Source organism: Rhinoderma darwinii, chromosome 2, assembly GCF_050947455.1.
Source record: "Rhinoderma darwinii isolate aRhiDar2 chromosome 2, aRhiDar2.hap1, whole genome shotgun sequence".
Lineage (NCBI taxonomy): Eukaryota > Metazoa > Chordata > Amphibia > Anura > Rhinodermatidae > Rhinoderma > Rhinoderma darwinii.
Window position 1 is genome coordinate 68625267 of NC_134688.1, and position 20043 is coordinate 68645309.

Here is a 20043-nt window from a genome sequence, read left to right on the forward strand (position 1 = left end):
GCCTGACCTTTCCGTCAGGGGAACTCATGAATGGAAACCAAACTGAAACAAATGGAAACCATAGGTTTCCGTTTGCATCACCATTGATTTCAATGGAAACGCATCTGTTGCAAATGGTTTCCATTTGTCACCGTTCTGTAAGGTTTACGTTGTTTTGACTAAATCAATAGCGCAGTCGACTTCTTTTACTAACTACTGCCGAAATGTCCTGTTTTTACGCAGGCATGCTTGGAACGCTAAACCCCAGCTGCATAACGGTATGTTGGTGGTTTAGTGGCACCAACCCTCATAACAGGTTCCCTTTAATGATTAAATAAAACTGTTTCAACGTCTATACATTTTTGGGTTAATAAAAGAACAAAGAACACATCATATCTTTCCAAGGCATTATCTTTTTACAATGTATGAACGTGAACGGATTTACCCAGTCTCTGCAATGATTTCTGGAGCTACATATGTTGGGGTTCCACACACAGTGTAAAGAGGTCCATCAACCACTGTTGCCAGTCCAAAGTCTCCAAGCTTCAGAGATTTACTGCTATCCTGGTGCTCATACACCTACAAAATAATTGGAATTTGACACATGTGACACGTATCTAGATTACACACGGCGTGGTTTTGCCATGTTTTTTGCCACACATCTGAAAATATGCATCTGTTTTTATTGAGATTTGTAGTGGTTTTGTAGTTAATTGAGATTTTCGGCCGCTCTGCAAAAAAACTCTTACCATGTATGTGACATTAAGCAATTAATCATTTAAATAAACTTACATTTCAATGTGAACATTTTCCCTGACTTTCTTTGCAAAGATGATCGATCTGTGGTGCATACGCGTCTACTGAACACCAGCTTGGGGGGTGCACATAGGAGAGAGTGCGGCTACTGAACACCAGCTTGGGGGGTGCACATAGGAGAGAGTGCGGCTACTGAACACCAGCTTGGAGGGAGCACATAGGAGAGAAAGCTGCCAACTTTTGCTAACGTTTTCTTTTACAGAGCGGTTACTGAACTTCCTCCTTGCGGTGCTGATCACCAGGAGAATGTGACGCTTTATTATGCGTTTGGCAGCGGTGCTCATCAGGAGAGAGAGCAGTGCTGCATTGTGTGCTTGCCCAGTGTTCAGCAGCAACAAACAGCACTGATCTCTCTCCTGGTGATCAGAGCCGCCAAGCGCATAATGAAGCATTACTCTCTCCCTGTATTTAACGTCACCAAACACACAATGGCGCTGGACACCGGGAGAGGGAGTTGTGCCAACAAACCATGCCCCATGTGCCGGCTATGGCACTGGTGCCACAGGTTGCAGATCCCTGCCCTAGGTTGTTCCCACTGTCCCATTAATTTCTATGGAGAATGACTGAGTTTATACTCTTGGGATGCCCATTTTTATTAACGGTTGGGATCCCCACCTATGATACCTTTTATGACCTGTCTAATTGACAGGTCATAAAAGTTATAAAGGGTTATCGGTGGACAAGCCCTGTAAATCCAATAATCTCTTGTGCTTCAATAAGTGATGATGTAGTACTAGGCTGTGCAGACCCATATAGATATACATGCATGTATACGGATTCAGTTACATAAAAAAAAAATGCACAGCAAATAAATGAAATTCAGTCTCAGGGTTCTGAGAAACTACTCTGAACTTATCAAAATATATTGATAATTACTGTAGCATAAATCAAAGCATTTTTGCTTTCGAAGCAGCAGTGGATGATATATGCTGCAGCTCATCCAGATACAAAACTCGGCCTTTATGTTGTCAGTTGCCAAACCAGAGAATTCATGCTTGGTTTCCCTTCCTGCTGGACAGACCTGTAAGGGATCTTAGTAGTCATTCACAATTAATTGAGATGCTTTTTGAATTATATCATGAGAACATAATAATTTAATCAGCAGGACAATTTCACAACCTTATTCCAACTTCACGGCTGTAGAAGATTCAAGTCTTATGGCCGCCTCATTATCCCTCCTATTTATCCCAATTTAGCTCCAAGAAGCATATGTGAAACACATTGCAAGCTAGTGAAAAGAAAAACAACACAATTTTGCCTAGTCCTGCCAGCTACCCGACAATCAACCAACAATGTAATAATTTGCTTTGGAACAAAAGCCGAAAATGCCATGTTAGCAATCTGACCTTCTCCTGGCAGTGAAAAAAATACTCTGGAAACAATTAAGAATATAAACTCATGTATGTGCCATAATACAATGTAAAATGTTAATCCTTGAAAGGGTAGGTCTATATATATGTCCTATATATGTAGTGTTCGCAGAGTGCTGTCGCAATTTTTGGATATTGTACTCTTTTGCAGTCTTAGGCTGGGTTCACACGACCTATTTTCAGGCGTAAACGAGGCGTATTATGCCTCGATTTACGCCAGAAAATAGGGCTACAATACGTCGGCAAACATCTGCCCATTCATTTGAATGGGTTTGCCGACGTACTGTGCAGACGACCTGTAATTTACGCGTCGTCGTTTGACAGCTGTCAAACGACGACGCCTAATTTGACTGCCTCGGCAAAGAAGTGCAGGGCACTTCTTTGCAACGTAATTTGAGCCGTTCTTCATTGAAGTCAATGAAGAGCAGCTCAAGATTTACGAGCGTCACAGACGCCTCGCATAATGCGACGAGGAGCTTTTACGTCTGAAACGACGCAGCTGTTTTCTCCTGAAAACAGTCTGTCTTTTCAGACGTAAAAGCCTCTCATCGTGTGCACATACCCTAAGGTTTCCTTGCACATGCATACATGTTTATTTTCATTTTGTTGGAATGTATTGTATATATGTGGGGTTGGTGACTGCCTCCATTGTTGATCTTGCACTCTTCCCACTCTGCGCTGGGAGATTTTAATTAGTTTAATGCTGGTTCCTACCATCCCCAGGTATATATGTAGGCACAGTCCCAGTTCTGGGGGTATGAGCAGTGTAGGCACTGAGGTCGCCTTGTCGTGGCAGGTGGGCTCACACAATTTGATCAAAATGTGCTTTAAGAACCTCATTATTGTAAGTAGATTCAGCAGCAATGCATATTTATTTATAGTGTTTTCGATGGCATTAGTGTTTGCAGAGTGCTGGCGCTATTTTTGGATATTATAATATATATATATATTTATGATCAGCTGAGCTAATTGTGCATGTTTATAAGGAGCGCAGGCTGTCAGCTTTCTTATGTATATAGCCAGCTTTAGATTGCTTGAGGTCATTGGGTCATTGGTCCAAGGATTAAGGGTAAGGCCACACGGAGCGGCCCTGACACAGTCGCAACGCGGCTAACAACCGCATCGGCACCATGTTTGGTGCGGCTGTCAAACAGCTTGTTTGTGGCCGCACGTTAATTCTGGTAAACCACCCCTTTAACTGCAAAATCATGCAGCCATGAATTAATACACCCTATCTCCGGTGCTCCCATAGAGAATGAATGAAACGGCAGTGCGTATGAGCATGTAACCACAATAACCCTTAACAAGGTACACTGCGTTCCAAATTATTGTGCAAATGTTATTTTTCGCTGATTTTCCTAAATAGTCGATGCAAATGACAGTCAGTATAATCTTCAAGCCATCAACCGTTGGAGTATAATACGAATTTTATTGAACAAATCTCCTAATGATAACAGATTTTTTTTTAGAAGTAAAAAACTCAAAATGCGCTGTTTCAAATTATTATGCACAACAGAGATCAAAACATTTTAAAGGTTGTAAAGAGAACTAAAATGCTAATTTGTTGAATTTGCAGCATCAGGAGGTCATATTTACAGAAATCAAAAGCTCTTTCAATCAACTAAAACTTAACAGGCCAAGTTACATAATAACATAGGACCCCTTCTTTGAGATCACCTTCACAATTCTTGCATCCATTGAATTTGCGAGTATTTGGACAGTTTCTGCTTGAATATCTTTGCAGGATGTCAGAATAGCCTCCCAGAGCTTCTGTTTTGATGTGAACTGCCTCCCACCCTCATAGATATTTTGCTTGAGGATGTTCCAAAGGTTCTCAATAGGGTTGAGGTCAGGGGAACATGGAGGCCACACCATGAGTTTCTCTCCTTTTATGCCCATAGCAGCTAATGACACAGAGGTATTCTTTGCAGCATGAGATGGTGCATTGTCATGCATGAAGATAATTTTGCTACGGAAGGCACGGTTCTTCTTTTTGTACCATGGAAGAAAGTGGTCAGTCATAAACTCTACGTACTTTGCAGAGGTCATTTTCACACCGTCAGGGACCCTAAAGGGGCCTACCAGCTCTCTCCCCATGATTCCAGAACAAAACATGACTCCGCCACCTCCTTGCTGGCGTCGCAGCCTTGTTGGGACATGGTGGCCATTCTCCAACCATCCACTACTCCATCCATCTGGACCATCCAGGGTTGCACGGCACTCATCAGTAAACAACACGGTTTGAAAATTAGTCTTCATGTATTTCTGAGCCCACTGCAACCGTTTCTGCTTGTGAGCATTGTTTAGGGGTGGCCGAATAATAGCTTTATGCACACTTGCAAACCTCTGGAGGATCCTACACCTTGAAGTTCGCGGGACTCCAGAGGCACCAGCGGCTTCAAATACCTGTTTGCTGCTTTGCAATGGCATTTTAGCAGCTGCTCTCCTAATCCTATTAATTTGTCTGGCAGAAACCTTCCTCATTATGCCTTTATCTGAATGAACCCGTCTGTGCTCTGAATCAGCAACAAATCTTTTCACAGTACGATGATCACACCTAAGTTTTCTTGAAATATCCAATGTTTTCATACCTTGTCCAAGGTATTGCACTATTTCACGCTTTTCGGCAGCAGAGAGATCCTTTTTCTTTCCCATATTGCTTGAAACCTTTGGCCTGCTTAATAATGTGGAACGTCCTTCTTAAGTAGTTTTCCTTTGATTGGGCACACCTGGCAAACTAATTATCACAGGTGTCTGAGATTGATTACAATGATCCAAAGAGCCCTAAGACACAATACCATCCATGAGTTTAATTGAAAAACTAATAATTAAATGTTTATGACACTTAAATCCAATGTGCATAATCATTTGGAACACTGTGTATTTGACAGCCGCACCTACATAGTGCCAGCGGGTTTGTTGGCTGTGTTGCGACCGCGTCAGGGCCGCTCCGTGTGGCCTTACCCTTACACAATTTTTCTGCATCAGTTTAACAGGGGCCTCATAAGTCTCTTCTGCAATATAGAGCAGTGTTTCTCAATGTTTTTAAGCTAAAGATCCTATTCAAATAGGTTACATCAAAGTACCCCCAAAGATATGATCATAAACTGAGTTGCACCCTATAGCACAGCACTTAAGAGGTTTTCCAGCCAGTGAAAATTGATGGCCTTTCCTCAGGATAGGCCATCAATAGCTGATGGGCCAAGGTCCAACTCCTGGGACCCCCCCCCCCCGCCAATGAGCTGTTTTGAAGGGGGTGCAGCGTTCGAATGAGTGTTCCTTATTTCTTCTAGCTCCCTGTGAAACTTCGAACGAGCGCTGCACACCCTTCAAAACAGCTGATCGGGGGGCGGGTCCCGGGAGTCGGACCTTGGACCATCAGCTATTGATGGCCTAACCTGAGGATAGGCCATACATTTTTACTGGCTGGAAAACCCCTTTAAGACAGTGCAAGTCCCCCGTAGTGATATGGCGTGTACCCCCTTGGGCACACGTACCACAGGTTGTGAACCTAGGCTGTACACCAGTGCTTCTCAAACTGTGAGACGGGGGTTACTGGTGAGGAGTCTTCCAGTTGTTGGTGAGACACAGATGGGGTGGCAGTAATTGTATGCAGCATAGGATTTTCTATGGTGTCACCAATCTCTGGTTTAGTAACATCACTGACTCCTTTTGTGCTTATTTTAATGTTCTAATGGGTTCAGGACACAAATTGTAAGATAAATGTAAATAATTTATAAAAATGTTTACATGAACTACAACCAATAGTAGGGCCCTGGAATCACCATGTTCTGACTGGTGAGACCCCAGTCGAAGAAGCTTGAGAAGCCCTGGTCTAGAGGGTTCATATTCTTAGCTCCCACTCTTAACTTCTGCTAAAGCTGGACATACACATAAAATAATGAGCCAAAAACAAACTAATTTCACCACCATCAAGCAGATGTGTAAGAATATCTAGATCATACAATTGCTCGTTGGCAGAGCCAGACAAAAACAGTAGTAGCAACTAACCAGAAACGATTGTTTATGGGTCGCCTAACAGGGTCAGACTTGTCAAAGCATAACTAGACATGACATTGCTCCCACGAGATCAACACACGCATCTTTAGCTGCCTGATCATTGCAATAATGTGGCTGATTAGATAAAATATTATCCCCAATAAGGAATGCCCCCCAGGATACTAGATATACATTGATTATATCATCTGTTCTTTGCAATAAGCTCTTGATGTTATGGTGTTATCTCTTAAGTACATGGAGTATGTGATGCGGTTCTTTGAAATGAATTAGCAAATGAGATTCCATTATAATATAATGTAAAAAGAGACAAAAGTCCTATTTGGCAGCTACAATCTGCCACCGAGGTCTGACAGGCCCACCAGAGAATATCATAGTAACACAGTCCAGCCATGACAGAGGTCTAGCAGAAGGCAACCCCATGTGAATCTGACAGCAGGGGTGATCATGCCCTGTTTTTGGGTGATTTCATAATGCCTGTAGCCCAGGCCCATAATTAGTTAATATACAATGACAGCAACAGAGGATGTTATGCCAATGGACATGCATCAGATCTACATAGTTGGAGGATGGGCCCCATTAGAAACACTAATCGCCACTGTTTATAACCGAATCTGTACATCTACAATTCCTATTTTTATATAATTTCTTTTCATACAAGAAAACAGTAAACATTAACAAATAATAAATATAATATTCAAGCTCACAAGTACAGTAAAGGTAATGGAATCCAGTTTCCGATAGTCCAGAAATTTTGAATATTCTGAAAATTTGAAAAACACCTCATTTAAAAAAACTAAGAATATTTTTTGATTGTTTTCATCCCTTAAAAATGTGTTTTATTATAGCAAACAAATTTTGTAAACGATCACTCCTTTGGGCGCTCCTGTAGTAATGATAGTTGCCGTGGAGGCTCGTGACAGTAGGGTAACTTCACAGTTTTTATGAATAATAATTTATTAGTTAAAAAGAGATTACATATGTGTATGAACACTATGCAATGCGTTTCAAGCTAGAACTTAAGTAAGGCGTTGCCTGATGAAGACCGTGGAGGCTCATCACAGTAGGGTAACTTCACAGTTTTTAGGAATAATAATTTATTAGTTAAAAAGAGATTACATATGTGTATGAACACCAGGCAATGCGTTTCAACCTAGCACTCAAGTAAGGCGTTGCCTAATGAAGACCTAAGTGCTAGGTCGAAACGCGTTGCATGGTGTTCATACACATATGTAATCTCTTTTTCAGTAATAAATAATTATTCTTAAAACTGTGGAGTTATCCTACTGTCACAAGCCTTCATGGCAACTATCATTACTACAGGAGAACCAAAAGAAGGATTGATCGTTTTTAAAATTCATTTGCTATCGTATTCCACTGGAAAACCTGGTGTTTACCAGCTACTGGTGCCCACTCCAGAGGCCTGCAGACTGTACATCTACGGAGTCTATTGACTCAACACGCTATACAATTGAGTTGTGCCGACCATCTTGCACAACCACAGAAGGTGAGTGAAAACAAAACCTCCAGTTCACAAATCTATCTCTTAATCCAACCAAATACTCGTACAATATTACCTTAGAGAAGCACCTGTGTGTCTTTTTTGTCTCCCCTCCCCCTTTTTCCTCCCATTCCTTTTTTTTTCCCAAAGAAATGCGTTTTACTATACTTGCCTTTGACTGTCCAATAATCCAGAGAAATTAATAATCTGGCACGTTAGGTTGCATCGATGCTGATTAAAGTAGTTTTACTATATTTAGAACAAGTCTTGTGCAGAACGTCTACCTTGGTGAATGTTGCTATAATTTTTGAACATGGTGAGAAAAGTTTTGGGTTTCACAGTCATTGTTCCTCTTTGTAATGCGTGCTGACGGCTCAGAGAGCAAATTGGTTCCTGAGCCTCTGATGCAATCTTTGGCTTACAAGAAGTTCTTAAATGAACACATACAACTGGATCTCATCATCTTCAGCAATCTGACTCAAAGAAAGAGCCACACTTGTCTGTTTCAGTGCCAGGGAAGGATGTCTGCATGGATGACAGCTAAGCAATGTATTTAAGATTCTTTTGAAACCACCACTAGTTAAACACATCTGTCCCCATAAATATATGTAACATTCACCATAAAATTCCCTTTGAAAATGTATAATAAAATCATAAATATGTTAGTCAACATGGCTTCATGCTGTCACAGAAGGATGTGGATCCTAATGTACAGTATGTTATCCTCACCAGACACTTACTCCTTTATTGCAGAGTTCAACCAAAGAGGATCATGTATGAAAAGAAGAACAGTGGTTTTGCCCATCACCTTTAATAAAATTTCAACTGAGATTCTGGAATTAAAATTTGGAAAATTAAAGGAAACCTCTGGTTGGTTGCAGCGGACGACACCACTGTTTGCCATCTGTTATAGGTTATCACTGTGAATGTTTGTCATATGTATAAGTGAAGTGGAGGAAGCGATGTTATCACAAAATCATTTTTTAGGGGATTGGCTGATGATCTGTGTGTATGAGGACCTCCCGACTTCCCCCCACCAGAAGTGTCTGGCAGTGGCTCATTCACCTCTCCGCGTAGGAATAAACATATACGATCAGCCGAGCTGAGGCAAGAAAAGTGTTCGTGTTTATGGCCAACAGCAATCTCATGCATATGGCCTCCTTAATACTAGATTTTCATGACATTGTATTCAGTGAATGCCTCTGCTGTCCTTGCCATCAAAAGGGCAACACAACATTTAAAGAGGATTTCCCACCAGGCCTTGTCCATATTCTCCATTCAGGGCCCCTTTTTATTTATCAAGAGTTGATGTATTGACATTAGATATATATCGAGGACTTCCAAATACGGAACGAACATGGGCATCTATGACTGAACCAATACAGAAATATTCCCTAGATAATACTCATAAAAGATTAATGGATCTAGAGAGCCAGGAAAAGGCCAAGCATTAATCGTCTCAATGTGTTCACAGTAAACACTTTCAGAAAGTCTCTGCTTTATACCCTGATAAACAATGAAAAAGAGAACAGGATTAGTCTAAATGACTAAAGTGCGGTGAATCCCCTGGTTTAATAATGCTATAAAAATGTAATTGCACAACAGTAATTGAATGCATCATTATATAAATGTGTGCCGCCATATGAAACCTATTACTGGAGCGATGGAACACAGCTAGTAAGGGCTTCCTAACAAGAGCTTCATATGGCTGGTGACAGGGACTGCTTTTGCATCGGTTATTTTACAACCCTCTAAACAACCCTATAAAGATTGCCCACTATGGAGCCAAATATATCTTATATACACTACCGTTCAAAAGTTTAGGGTCACTTAGAAATTTCCTTATTTGTGCAAGAAAAGCACCGTTTTTTTTCAATGAAGATAACATTAAATTAATCAGAAATACGCTCTATACATTGTTAATGTGCTAAATGACTATTCCAGCTGCAAACGTCTGGTTTTTAATGCAATATCCACATAGGTGTATAGAGGCCCATTTCCAGCAACCATCACTCCAGTGTTCTAATGGTACATTGTGTTTGCTAACTGTATTAGAAGGCTAATGGATGATTAGAAAACACTTGAAAACCCTTGTGCAATTATGTTAGCACCGCTGTAAACAGTTTTGCTGTTTAGAGAAGTTATAAAACTGACCTTCCTTTGAGCTAGTTGAGAATCTGGAGCATTACATTTGTGGGTTCGATTAAACTCTCAAAATGGCTAGAAAAAGAGAGCTTTCATGTGAAACTCAACAGTCTATTCTTGTTCTTAGAAATGAAGGCTATTCCAAGCGAGAAATTGCCAAGAAACTGAAGATTTCCTACAACGGTGTGTACTACTCCCTTCAGAGGACAGCACAAACAGGCTCTAACAAGAGTAGAAAGAGAAGTGGGAGGCCCCGCTGCACAACTGAGCAACAAGACAAGTACATTAGAGTCTCTAGTTTGAGAAATAGACGCCTCACAGGTCCTCAACTGGCAGCTTCATTAAATAGTACCCGCAAAACGGCAGTGCCAACGTCTACAGTGAAGAGGCGACTCCGGGATGCTGGCCTTCCGGGCAGAGTGGCAAAGAAAAAGCCATATCTGAGACTGGCTAATAAAAGGAAAAGATTAATATGGGCAAAAGCACACAGACAGACAGACAGACAGACAGAGGAAGATTGGAAAAAAGTGTTATGGACAGACGAATCGAAGTTTAAGGTGTTTGGATCACACAGAAGAACATTTGTGAGACGCAGAACAACTGAAAAGATGCTGGAAGAGTGCCTGACGCCATCTGTCAAGCATGGTGGAGGTAATGTGATGGTCTGGGGTTGCTTTGGTGCTGGTAAAGTGAGAGATTTGTACAAGGTAAAAGGGATTTTGAATAAGGAAGGCTATCACTCCATTTTGCAACGCCATGCCATACCCTGTGGACAGCGCTTGATTGGACAGAACTTGATTGGAGCCAATTTCATCCTACAACAGGACAATGACCCAAAGCACACCTCCAAATTATGCAAGAACTATTTAGGGAAAAAGCAGGTAGCTGGTATTCTATCTGTAATGGAGTGGCCAGCGCAGTCACCAGATCTCAACCCCATAGAGCTGTTGTGGGAGCAGCTTGACCGTATGGTACGCAAGAAGTGCCCATCAACTTGTGGGAGGGGCTTCTGGAAGCATGGGGTGGAATTTCTCCTGATTACCTCAGCAAATTAACAGCTAGAATGCCAAAGGTCTGCAATGCTGTAATTGCTGCAAATGGAGCATTCTTTGACGAAAGCAAAGTTTGAAGGAGAAAATTATTATTTGAAATAAAAATCATTATTTCTAACCTTGTCAATGTCTTGACTATATTTTCTAGTCATTTTGCAACTCATTTGATAAATATAAGTGTGAGTTTTCATGGAAAACACAAAATTGTCTGGGTGACCCCAAACTTTTGAACGGTAGTGTATATGGGCACTTATAAGGATTATATATAACACAGTTGCAGAGCTGGACCCAGGTCATGAATTATTTTTTTTCATACAATAATTAATTGTATGATGATTTTTCTAGTAATAATTACATGGGTAGAGTTTTTGCTCACTTTTGACCAAATTAACCCAATACCTGATGATCTTTAGCAGCCCTTAATGACCACATATAAAAAAATGTGGTTCATTTCTGCCATCTTAAAGACTACGTATGTACACCTTTGGAAAAAAAAAGATGTTTGAAATATATATATTTTTTTTAATAAAGCAGTGTATGAGTGTATTTGGTGCAACTTTGTTATTACTTTATATTAAAAATTATCTTTATTTTTTCAGATATAGCTGCTTTGTATTCTGTATACAGAGCAGCTGTATTGTGCGCTGAGACCGATATCCATCAGGTCAGCAGGACTGACGCGGGATCGAGCTGGTATCGATCATATCTAAGTTCATTCAGGTCTCAGAGCAAGATACAGCAGTTGTGTATCCAGGATACAAAGCAGCTGTACCTGAAAAAGTAAAAAATTATTTTTAATAAAAAGTAATTACAAAGCTGCACCAAACACACTGATACGCTGTTTTATTTAAAAAAAACAAAACGTTTTTAATGGAGTACATAGCCTTTAAGTGTGCTTAGGTCTCAATATATGGAACAGCAACAGCACTGTTATTCCATTTGGTATGACATTGTATGGAAGTGGATTTTGTGTTTCTCCAAAGATTGGTACAGTATTGGTTACTCAAAGCTTATGAAATAACCTAGTTTTTCCCATGAACTAGTACAAAGACTAAGGGAGGAATTTATTAACTTTCTACAGCAGATTTCTGTTGTAGAAAAGTCACAAAAGGCACAAAACTCGCAATTTGCAGGAAAAATGTTGACTTTTGTTGTGCATATTCCTTTTGTGTACTTTTTATTATATCAATTCAAAATAATATGTTTAAATTAAAAGACAAATGTGTAGTGTGGTTTAGAAATTTCAGAATAATAGAGAAGGTAAGCCCATTCAGGACCCTCATCTATTAGCCAGAGCAGAGAGTAGCTACAAAAAAAATCTTTGTTCTGGAGCACTTGACACATTTGATTTTAATGAGCACGGTGTAATGCTTCATCTCCCCAGTGGTGGTGCTGCAGGTAAACTGAACACTTGCTGCTGGGTTCTGCCATAAATATACACTAGTGACTAGTTTATATGAATTTTAGATGTTTGGCACTCATGGTAGCGTCATGTGAGCAGAATATGCCATAAATGTCCGAAAGATGCAGGTACCACCTCTCGGAAGCCACACCTATTTTTAGAACGTAGCCCTCTGATCCCCAAACTACCTTGCTCAGCTCCCACTGCTCCCTGGCCATTGTATGACGAGGTGGAGTTACAGAAACAGCCGAGCTCGATGAGCTACGCTTTTTCTGTAGCTTCCATAGAAGTGAATGGGTGTTACGGTAAAAGCGTAGCACGGCGAGCGCGGCTGTTTCCATAACTCCCAACCACCTAGTTATACAGTGGCCAGGGAGCAGCAGCAAGGTAGGTTTGGGATTAGGGGGCCATGTTCTAAAGATAGGTGCGGGTTTGATAGGTGGTACTCGCATCTATCAGACATTTATGGCATATTCTGTGGATATGAAAATAGAAAAACACTTTACATTTGTAAGGTAAGATTAAAGTTTGGGATGTTTTAAATGGTTTGAAAACCTTATTTGGACCATTTTCAATAACTCAACATTAAAAAATGCTGCAGGCTAAATCTTTCAAACTCTCAGTCTGTAGAAAGATTGCCTAAGGACTAATGGATAAGTCAGGTTCCTTGGAGACCACTGTTCCTATTGTGTCTCATACTATTAATGACTACTGACACCATTGCTGCAGCTCTGACATAAAGCCTTCTAAGTATAATTAAATATATATTTCACCTAGGAGAGAGCTATAAATCTTAATCTTTAATGAGAACTCAATTATTATGCTAAATGCCAGGTTGGCACTCATGAATATTGGCATTGCAATAACTGACCTTGTCGAAGTTCACGTTTCTTCCTCCTCCAAAAGTTGAAGTTAGAACATTTTTCTAATATGTCTCTTGTCTTGAATAAGAAATCTGTCTTCTCCCTATAAATTCCCCACCCACTTCCAAAGTAGTCAACCTTTCTCGTCACCTTATCATGGCCCTGTGTGTGTTGTGTCCCGCCAGCTTTAGATGATACCACTAAAACTAGAAAAACCGCACTAAATAATGTTCTACCATGACTTGGGGGCTTCAACTACTGTCACTAATACTTTTTAATTACTTGTTTCGTGTGCTGGACCTCTAACTTTTTTCCCTGTCACTAATACTACCCAAGTCCAGAGAACTGTCATGTTTTCTCTGTAGGTTTGCCTTTCAGCATGTGCATAGGAGAAAAAGACTAATATATTACAATTAAATGGTTTCAGCAAATTAATGTTATTTTTGTATAATTAAAAGTTATTTAATTTTGCAATATACTTTATTTGTTAATTCCTCACGGTTTTCAAGATCTCTGCTTGCTATTATCAGTAGGAATATTCACTGTTTCCTTCCAGTGGATAAAATTCTGTCCATGATCATGTGACGGACGCGCAGGGGCTGGGGTCATTGCAGGGTCATGTGACGGACACACAGGTGCTAGGATCGTTACATGGTCATGTGCGGACACACAGGTGATAGGATCATTACAGGGTCATGTGACGAACACACAGGTGCTGGGATCGTTACATGGTCATGTGATGGACACACAGGTGCTGGGATCATTACAGGGTCATGTGACGGGCACACAGGTGCTGGGATCATTACAGGGTCATGTGACGGACACACAGGTGCTGGGATCGTTAGAAGAAACTCTGATACACATACTGTAACGAGCCGTGCACCTGAGTGTCCATCACATGATCATGGACAGAATTTATCCACTGGAAGTAAACAATGAATGTCCTTACTGAATAACAACAATCAGAGATTTTGAAAATTGTGAGGAATTAATACAGAAACTATATTGGACAACCCTTTCGAGTTAGAAGATATTTTTTTCGTACACTAGAGCAATGAGAGATTCCAATTTATTAAAGCTGGCCTGAGGATTAGTTTATTGCTGCGGGTCTGGTTTCCGAAACCCCCAATGATCAGTGGCATCTAGACCACAGGACATCCAATAATTTCAGAGGGCCCCTTGAAATGGAGTCACCAGCTGTAAACCTCCATCCATGACATGACCCTATATAAGCATTGCTGTTCTGTCGGGTTTCTTTTGTTTTTTGACGACAAGAATAGGATATTCTCCTGCGCGATAGTCTCCTGCACTGTTCTTGCCGTAAAAAAAACCTGCTGAATCCTGGTGGTAGCCTTACAGACTTAATTATAAGTCAATGTGGTAAGAATTAATTAGAATCTGTTTCTCAATGGATCCATGAATGCTATCGAGGCTCCGTTAAGAAAGCAATGATGCTAAAGCTCAATTCCCATTAGGCTGGGTTCACACTACCTATTTTCAGACGTAAACGAGGCGTATTATGCCTCGTTTTACGTCTGAAAATACGGCTACAATACGTCGGCAAACATCTGCCCATTCATCTGAATGGGTTTGCCGACGTATTGTGCAGACGACCAGTAATTTACAGGGCACTTCTTTGCAACGTAATTTGAGCCGTTCTTCATTGAAGTCAATGAAGAGCAGCTCAAGATTTACGAGCGTCTCAGACGCCTCGCATAATGCGAGGAGGAGCTCTTACGTCTGAAACGAGGCAGCTGATTTCTCCTGAAAACAGTCTGTCATTTCAGCCGTAAAAGCCAGCTAGCGTGTGCACATACCCTAAGTGTCATGGGTTTTGTTGTTAACGACATGACAATATCACCTAGAGACAGGCAGCCATGTTATACAAATTACTACATATACAGAAACGTAGGTGTTGCATGAACCACAATAATATGCATCATTCCAAGATAAATCCCATGCACAAGCCCATTGTCGTATAACTTCCCAACGGAATGTTTGGTCCTATTCAGTTAGCCCGCAGTTGCGTTGCATGGGACTGAGCCACAGTATACTGTTCTACTGTTAAAAAACATATTGCACTGGCATAAGAAAGATATAAGGGCAGAATTTAAAATTTTTACAATTGTACGATTTCATTTTTTATTTAAAAAAATAAAAAAAATAAAAGGGATGCCCCTTTAAATAAAATTTGAGATTTTCTTCATCAGTATGTTTTCAGATTCTCATTTTATTATGTCATTACATTAATGCTTTGAGCCTCTAAACATACAGGACATTGAATGTTATTTTCTTACATTGCTCAAAGGTTCACACGTTTTAATAACCCATCTTAGGCCTTATTTACACGAGCGTATTTCACGTCCGTGATACGCGCGTGAAAATCACACACGTCGCACGGAGCTATGTAAGTCAATGGGGCCATTCAGACATTCCGCGTTTTTCACGCCGCGTGTGCCTGCTGCATGAAACTCACTGCATGTCCTATACTTGTGCGTTTTTAGTGCATCACGCACCCATTGAAGTCAATGAGTGCGTGAAAATCACGGACAGCACACGGACGCACATCCGTGTGCTGTGCGTGATTATCGCAACAGTTGCTCAAGAAATTATGGGAAAAAGAAAACCACCTCCTTCATTTCATTTTGTAAACGTCAAAACCGCGTGCCATAAGGATGCCATACACGCGAAAATAACGCAGACACGCACCAAACACTGATGACATACGGAACTGAAAAACGCGCAAAACGCCTACGTTCATGTTTATAAATAAGGCCTAAGGCTAAGGGTCCTATTACACGGCCCGACATGGTCTGTGTAAATGAGCGCCGATCAACGAGACAGCTCGTTGATCGGCGCTTGTTTAATCCATTCACACGGAACAATGATTGCTTATGTATAGGGATGAGCGCTCGTTACTCTCATCACACATAGAGATTAGATGCCGACAAAGATGATTTTTAATTCTGTATAAAAGAGCAGATCAGCTGATCGTTGCCCTTATTACACAGGGCAATGATTGGGAACGAGCGTTCATATGACCAGATCATTGGCCCGTGTAATAGGGCCTTTAGTTCACACCCCTTTGGCCATTACCTTCTGGTGTTACTTACCAATAAGTTCTCGGGTTTGATATCCCTATGGACAATGTTCAAGCTGTGCAGATATTTGATGGCGCTCATTAAGTTATACAGCATGCCGTTTGCATCTCGTTCAGTGTATTTGTTAGTAGAGGTGATAGCATCGAACAGATCCCCTCCCTGGAGAAGAGAACATAATGAATCTACTGTAGACATAATGTAAAACACAATATGATAAACATATGCACATAATGCAACACTACAATATTTAAGAGAAGGTCAAATAATAATCAGTCAGGGGCCACACAAATGCAAACACAGTTTACTTCAGCCTATATTCTGTCAAAAGAATTGTCATTGGCTCGAAAGGCAGAGCTTCGCTTAAGGCCTCATGAATACGACCATGTTCGGTCCGTGATATACAGACCGCATGTCGGCCGTATTACCCGGACTGAACACAGGTCAGGGAGCCGGGCTCCTAGCATCATAGTTATGTATGACGCTAGGTGCCCCCGCCTCCCCTTGGGAATAATGTCCCGTACTGAAACATGTTTTCAGTACAGGACAGTAGTCCCGCGGGGAGGCAGTGACTTACAGCGTCATAAATAACTATGATGCTAGGAGCCCGGCTACCTGAGCTGTGTTCAGTCCGGGTAATACGGCCGACATGCGGTCTGTATATCACGGACCGAACACGGTCGTATGCATGAGGCCTAAGAGTAGATTCACACATGCCAGATTTTGTTGCAGAAATTTCTGTGACTGTCCTATTTATCTGAATGGAACTTGCAGAATTCCATATTCTTGCCACCAAACCAAGACCATTGAGATAAATGGTATTGATTTTCAGGTACAGAAATTTCTGCAACAAAATCTGTAGTGTGAATCCACCCTATGGCCTTGTTCACACAGTGCAGATTTTGCATGTATTTTTTAAGCCAAAGCCTGAAACGGAACCTAATAGAAGAGATATATAAAGGAAGGATCCAATTCTGGTTTTGGCATAAAATATGTATACAAAATCTACAGAAAAATATTCTGCGACACAGACAGATTTCTCTAGTTTTTGCGTTGCAGAATATTTTTACCATAGGAATAAATTGTAACGTTTTCTGCATCGAATGTCTGCTTTATCCCATAAGGGCATATAAATGTAATAAAGGTGGGTCCCTTCCATCTACTATTTCACAGCATAATTAGTCCACAACTTAAACACTTATTTTAAAGGGTCAAAATGTACTTGTCCGAAAAAATTTTGTCAAAATAAAACCACAACCCTCCAACATTGAATTTGAGATCGTTTGCTGGAAACAGGATGAAAGTGTAACGGAAGAAATATGATAGTGTGTGGATCTGTGTCGGATTAAGTCCCAAGGCATAAAATAAATAGTTTCTCTGTCAACCTGTAGCGCTCTCTTATTATTTGATATGACCGGGAACTTTAAAGAGGATGAAAAATGAAACAATTTAATAAGTACTTTTTAGTGCACTGATATGTGTAATGCTAGAAAAATAAAGACTTCATCAGAAATTGCTGCCAGATTGCCGAGCTATGATCAGTCCCACCTGCTCTGCTGGAGATGAGCCCTGCCTGTAAGAAAGTAGTTCATGTTGGATATCACCACTAGATGGCAGTAGCTCTCACTAAACTACAGTAACTGGTTTTCCACTTTGACAATTCAAACTTTTTACCTACTTATTCTCCTATTCATATCTGCTGAATTCTGACTTTAAGGTTGGAAAAAGTGACACAAGCCTCAAGGCTTCATGTACATGGCAGAACTATGTGCAGGGGGCTGTTTAAACAAAAACGGGTCTCTTATGGTTTTTCGTAAGGCTTTTTATTACGGAATTATTCTCCACTAGAAGCAATACAAAATCCTACGGAAAGAACTTGCATGTAAAACGGTAAGAAATCGGAACCATACAGAGATATAGTAGGGTCCCATAAGAATCTGAGGTTGTACGGACCTCCAATACCTTTGCGCAAAGCTCTTAGGGGGGGGGGGGGATGTAAGAGTAGAACAGTCTTAATAAAAAGTGATCTAGAGTAAGATGAGACAAATTTATTAAAAGGCACATGCCTCTTAATAAATGTATTGCATCTTCAGCTGTTCCTGCGACACTAATGAAATCTACAGTTTCTGGCGTAAATTACAATAAATGCGTCAGGCCGCGGTGGCCAAGCAACTTTCTGCTAAGCTCTGCAAATTTTTTTTAAAAAGGGGCAAGACTAGGGGAAACGACCCAGAAGTAAAAAAATGTTCAACATTTAGGCCGATTACGACATTTGTACACCAGACAAGTTGGTAACTTTCCTACACAGTCTTTGACTAGCACTGGTCATAAATGGTTAAATTTCCACTAAATCCGACCGGAGTTCCAATATTTTTTCAAGATGGTTGGTAAAGGGTCACATCTAAGACCCTATGATCGTGTTTAATGAGTAACAACATAAAAAAACATTTAAGGCGAGTCCTCAATCTGTTATAACGAATGAAAAAAAATGTGCTTCACTTTAAACAATAGATTTTATCAAATATACACGTAACAATAATCATTTCAAATCATCTTCAGTCCTCCAGTCGTGCTGTGATCAGTTAACATTACATATATGGGCTCTTTTAAGCTTCGTTCACACCTGTCAGGTGAGGGATCAGTTACTGCTGCCTTTAATGGCCACAGCCCCGTTGAACCATTAATAAAAACGTTCCCCTATGGTCAATTTTAGTTAAAAATCATCCCCCTTCTGTGCCTGATCTGACAAGGTACACTACAGATAAAACCACCGCCCTGCTAACCTTAACTAGTTCCATCACAAGATACAGCTCGTTCGGCATATCCATCTCCTCAATGAGTAGAACGATGTTGGGGTGTTTCACTCTTCTCAGGATGGAGACCTCATTTTGAATCATATGCTCCTGTTCAAGCGATAATAAATGAATGCATATGTCACAGCAATAAAGCAGAAGACTGACAATTCTATTCACTTCACAAACGATACATTAATTATATGCAAAACGCAGTTACTGTATCATGGGCAGGTAAGAAATATATGGATTATCCAGGATTACAAATCACGGTGTGTGCTTTTTTTCAGAAACAGCGCCACTCCTGTCCAGGGACTGTATCTGGTATTGCAGCACCTCCTAATACAACTGAATCGGTCTGACTTGCAATACCAGATACAGCCAAAGGTTAAAAGTGGCACTGTTTTGTGGAAAAAAGTCTAATACTGTACAATCCCTTTAGTTGCGCATTACATGATGTTGAGCGCTGTTTCGCCAGCTAGTAATACAATATCTGTGCAGTTCACTGTAATGACTTTAAGGTTTTATTCACATGAACGTATTTCTCGTCCGTTTGCTGTACGTTTTAACAAAGGACAGATCACTGACCCTTAGACTAGATTGACACGAACGTTGCAAACCTCGAACGTGAAAAACGACAGTTTGTAAAATAATTAGATCCTGCAATCCCATGATACATTTCACTTTCCCTTTCAAGGGTTATTCCGAGAATAAGAGGCCATTGCAATACAATGTTTGTTGCCGTGCCTAAGGAACCCACTGAAGTGAGCGCATCTACTTTCTTTTGTGTCCGCTTTTGTGTTTGACTAAAAAAAACGGAGCCTGAAACGGCATCAAAACTGCGTGCGTGATCACTAAACTAACGTCTTTTGGAGCAATGTAACAATATCGTTTCTCATTTTCCTATAAAATACTCACCTTTCCTCTGCATTTGCTTTTGTTGATGATTTTCAGTGCGTATTCTCTGCCAGTTGACCTAGAAAAAATAAAAATAAAAATAACAATTTA

General features: G+C 40.6%; 1 protein-coding gene across 3 annotated transcripts in view; it reads right to left on the reverse strand.

Annotated features, from left to right (window-relative positions):
* Positions 1-20043, reverse strand: part of DCLK1 (doublecortin like kinase 1) — a 383441-nt gene that overhangs the window by 48108 nt on the left and 315290 nt on the right. For all 3 annotated transcript variants that reach the window (XM_075851721.1, XM_075851723.1, XM_075851722.1), the window contains 4 exons: positions 19954-20011; positions 19027-19146; positions 16259-16405; positions 425-558 (listed from right to left, as the gene is read on the reverse strand). In XM_075851721.1, the coding sequence (XP_075707836.1) occupies positions 425-558; positions 16259-16405; positions 19027-19146; positions 19954-20011 (459 nt within the window). The remainder of the gene's footprint in view (positions 1-424; positions 559-16258; positions 16406-19026; positions 19147-19953; positions 20012-20043) is intronic.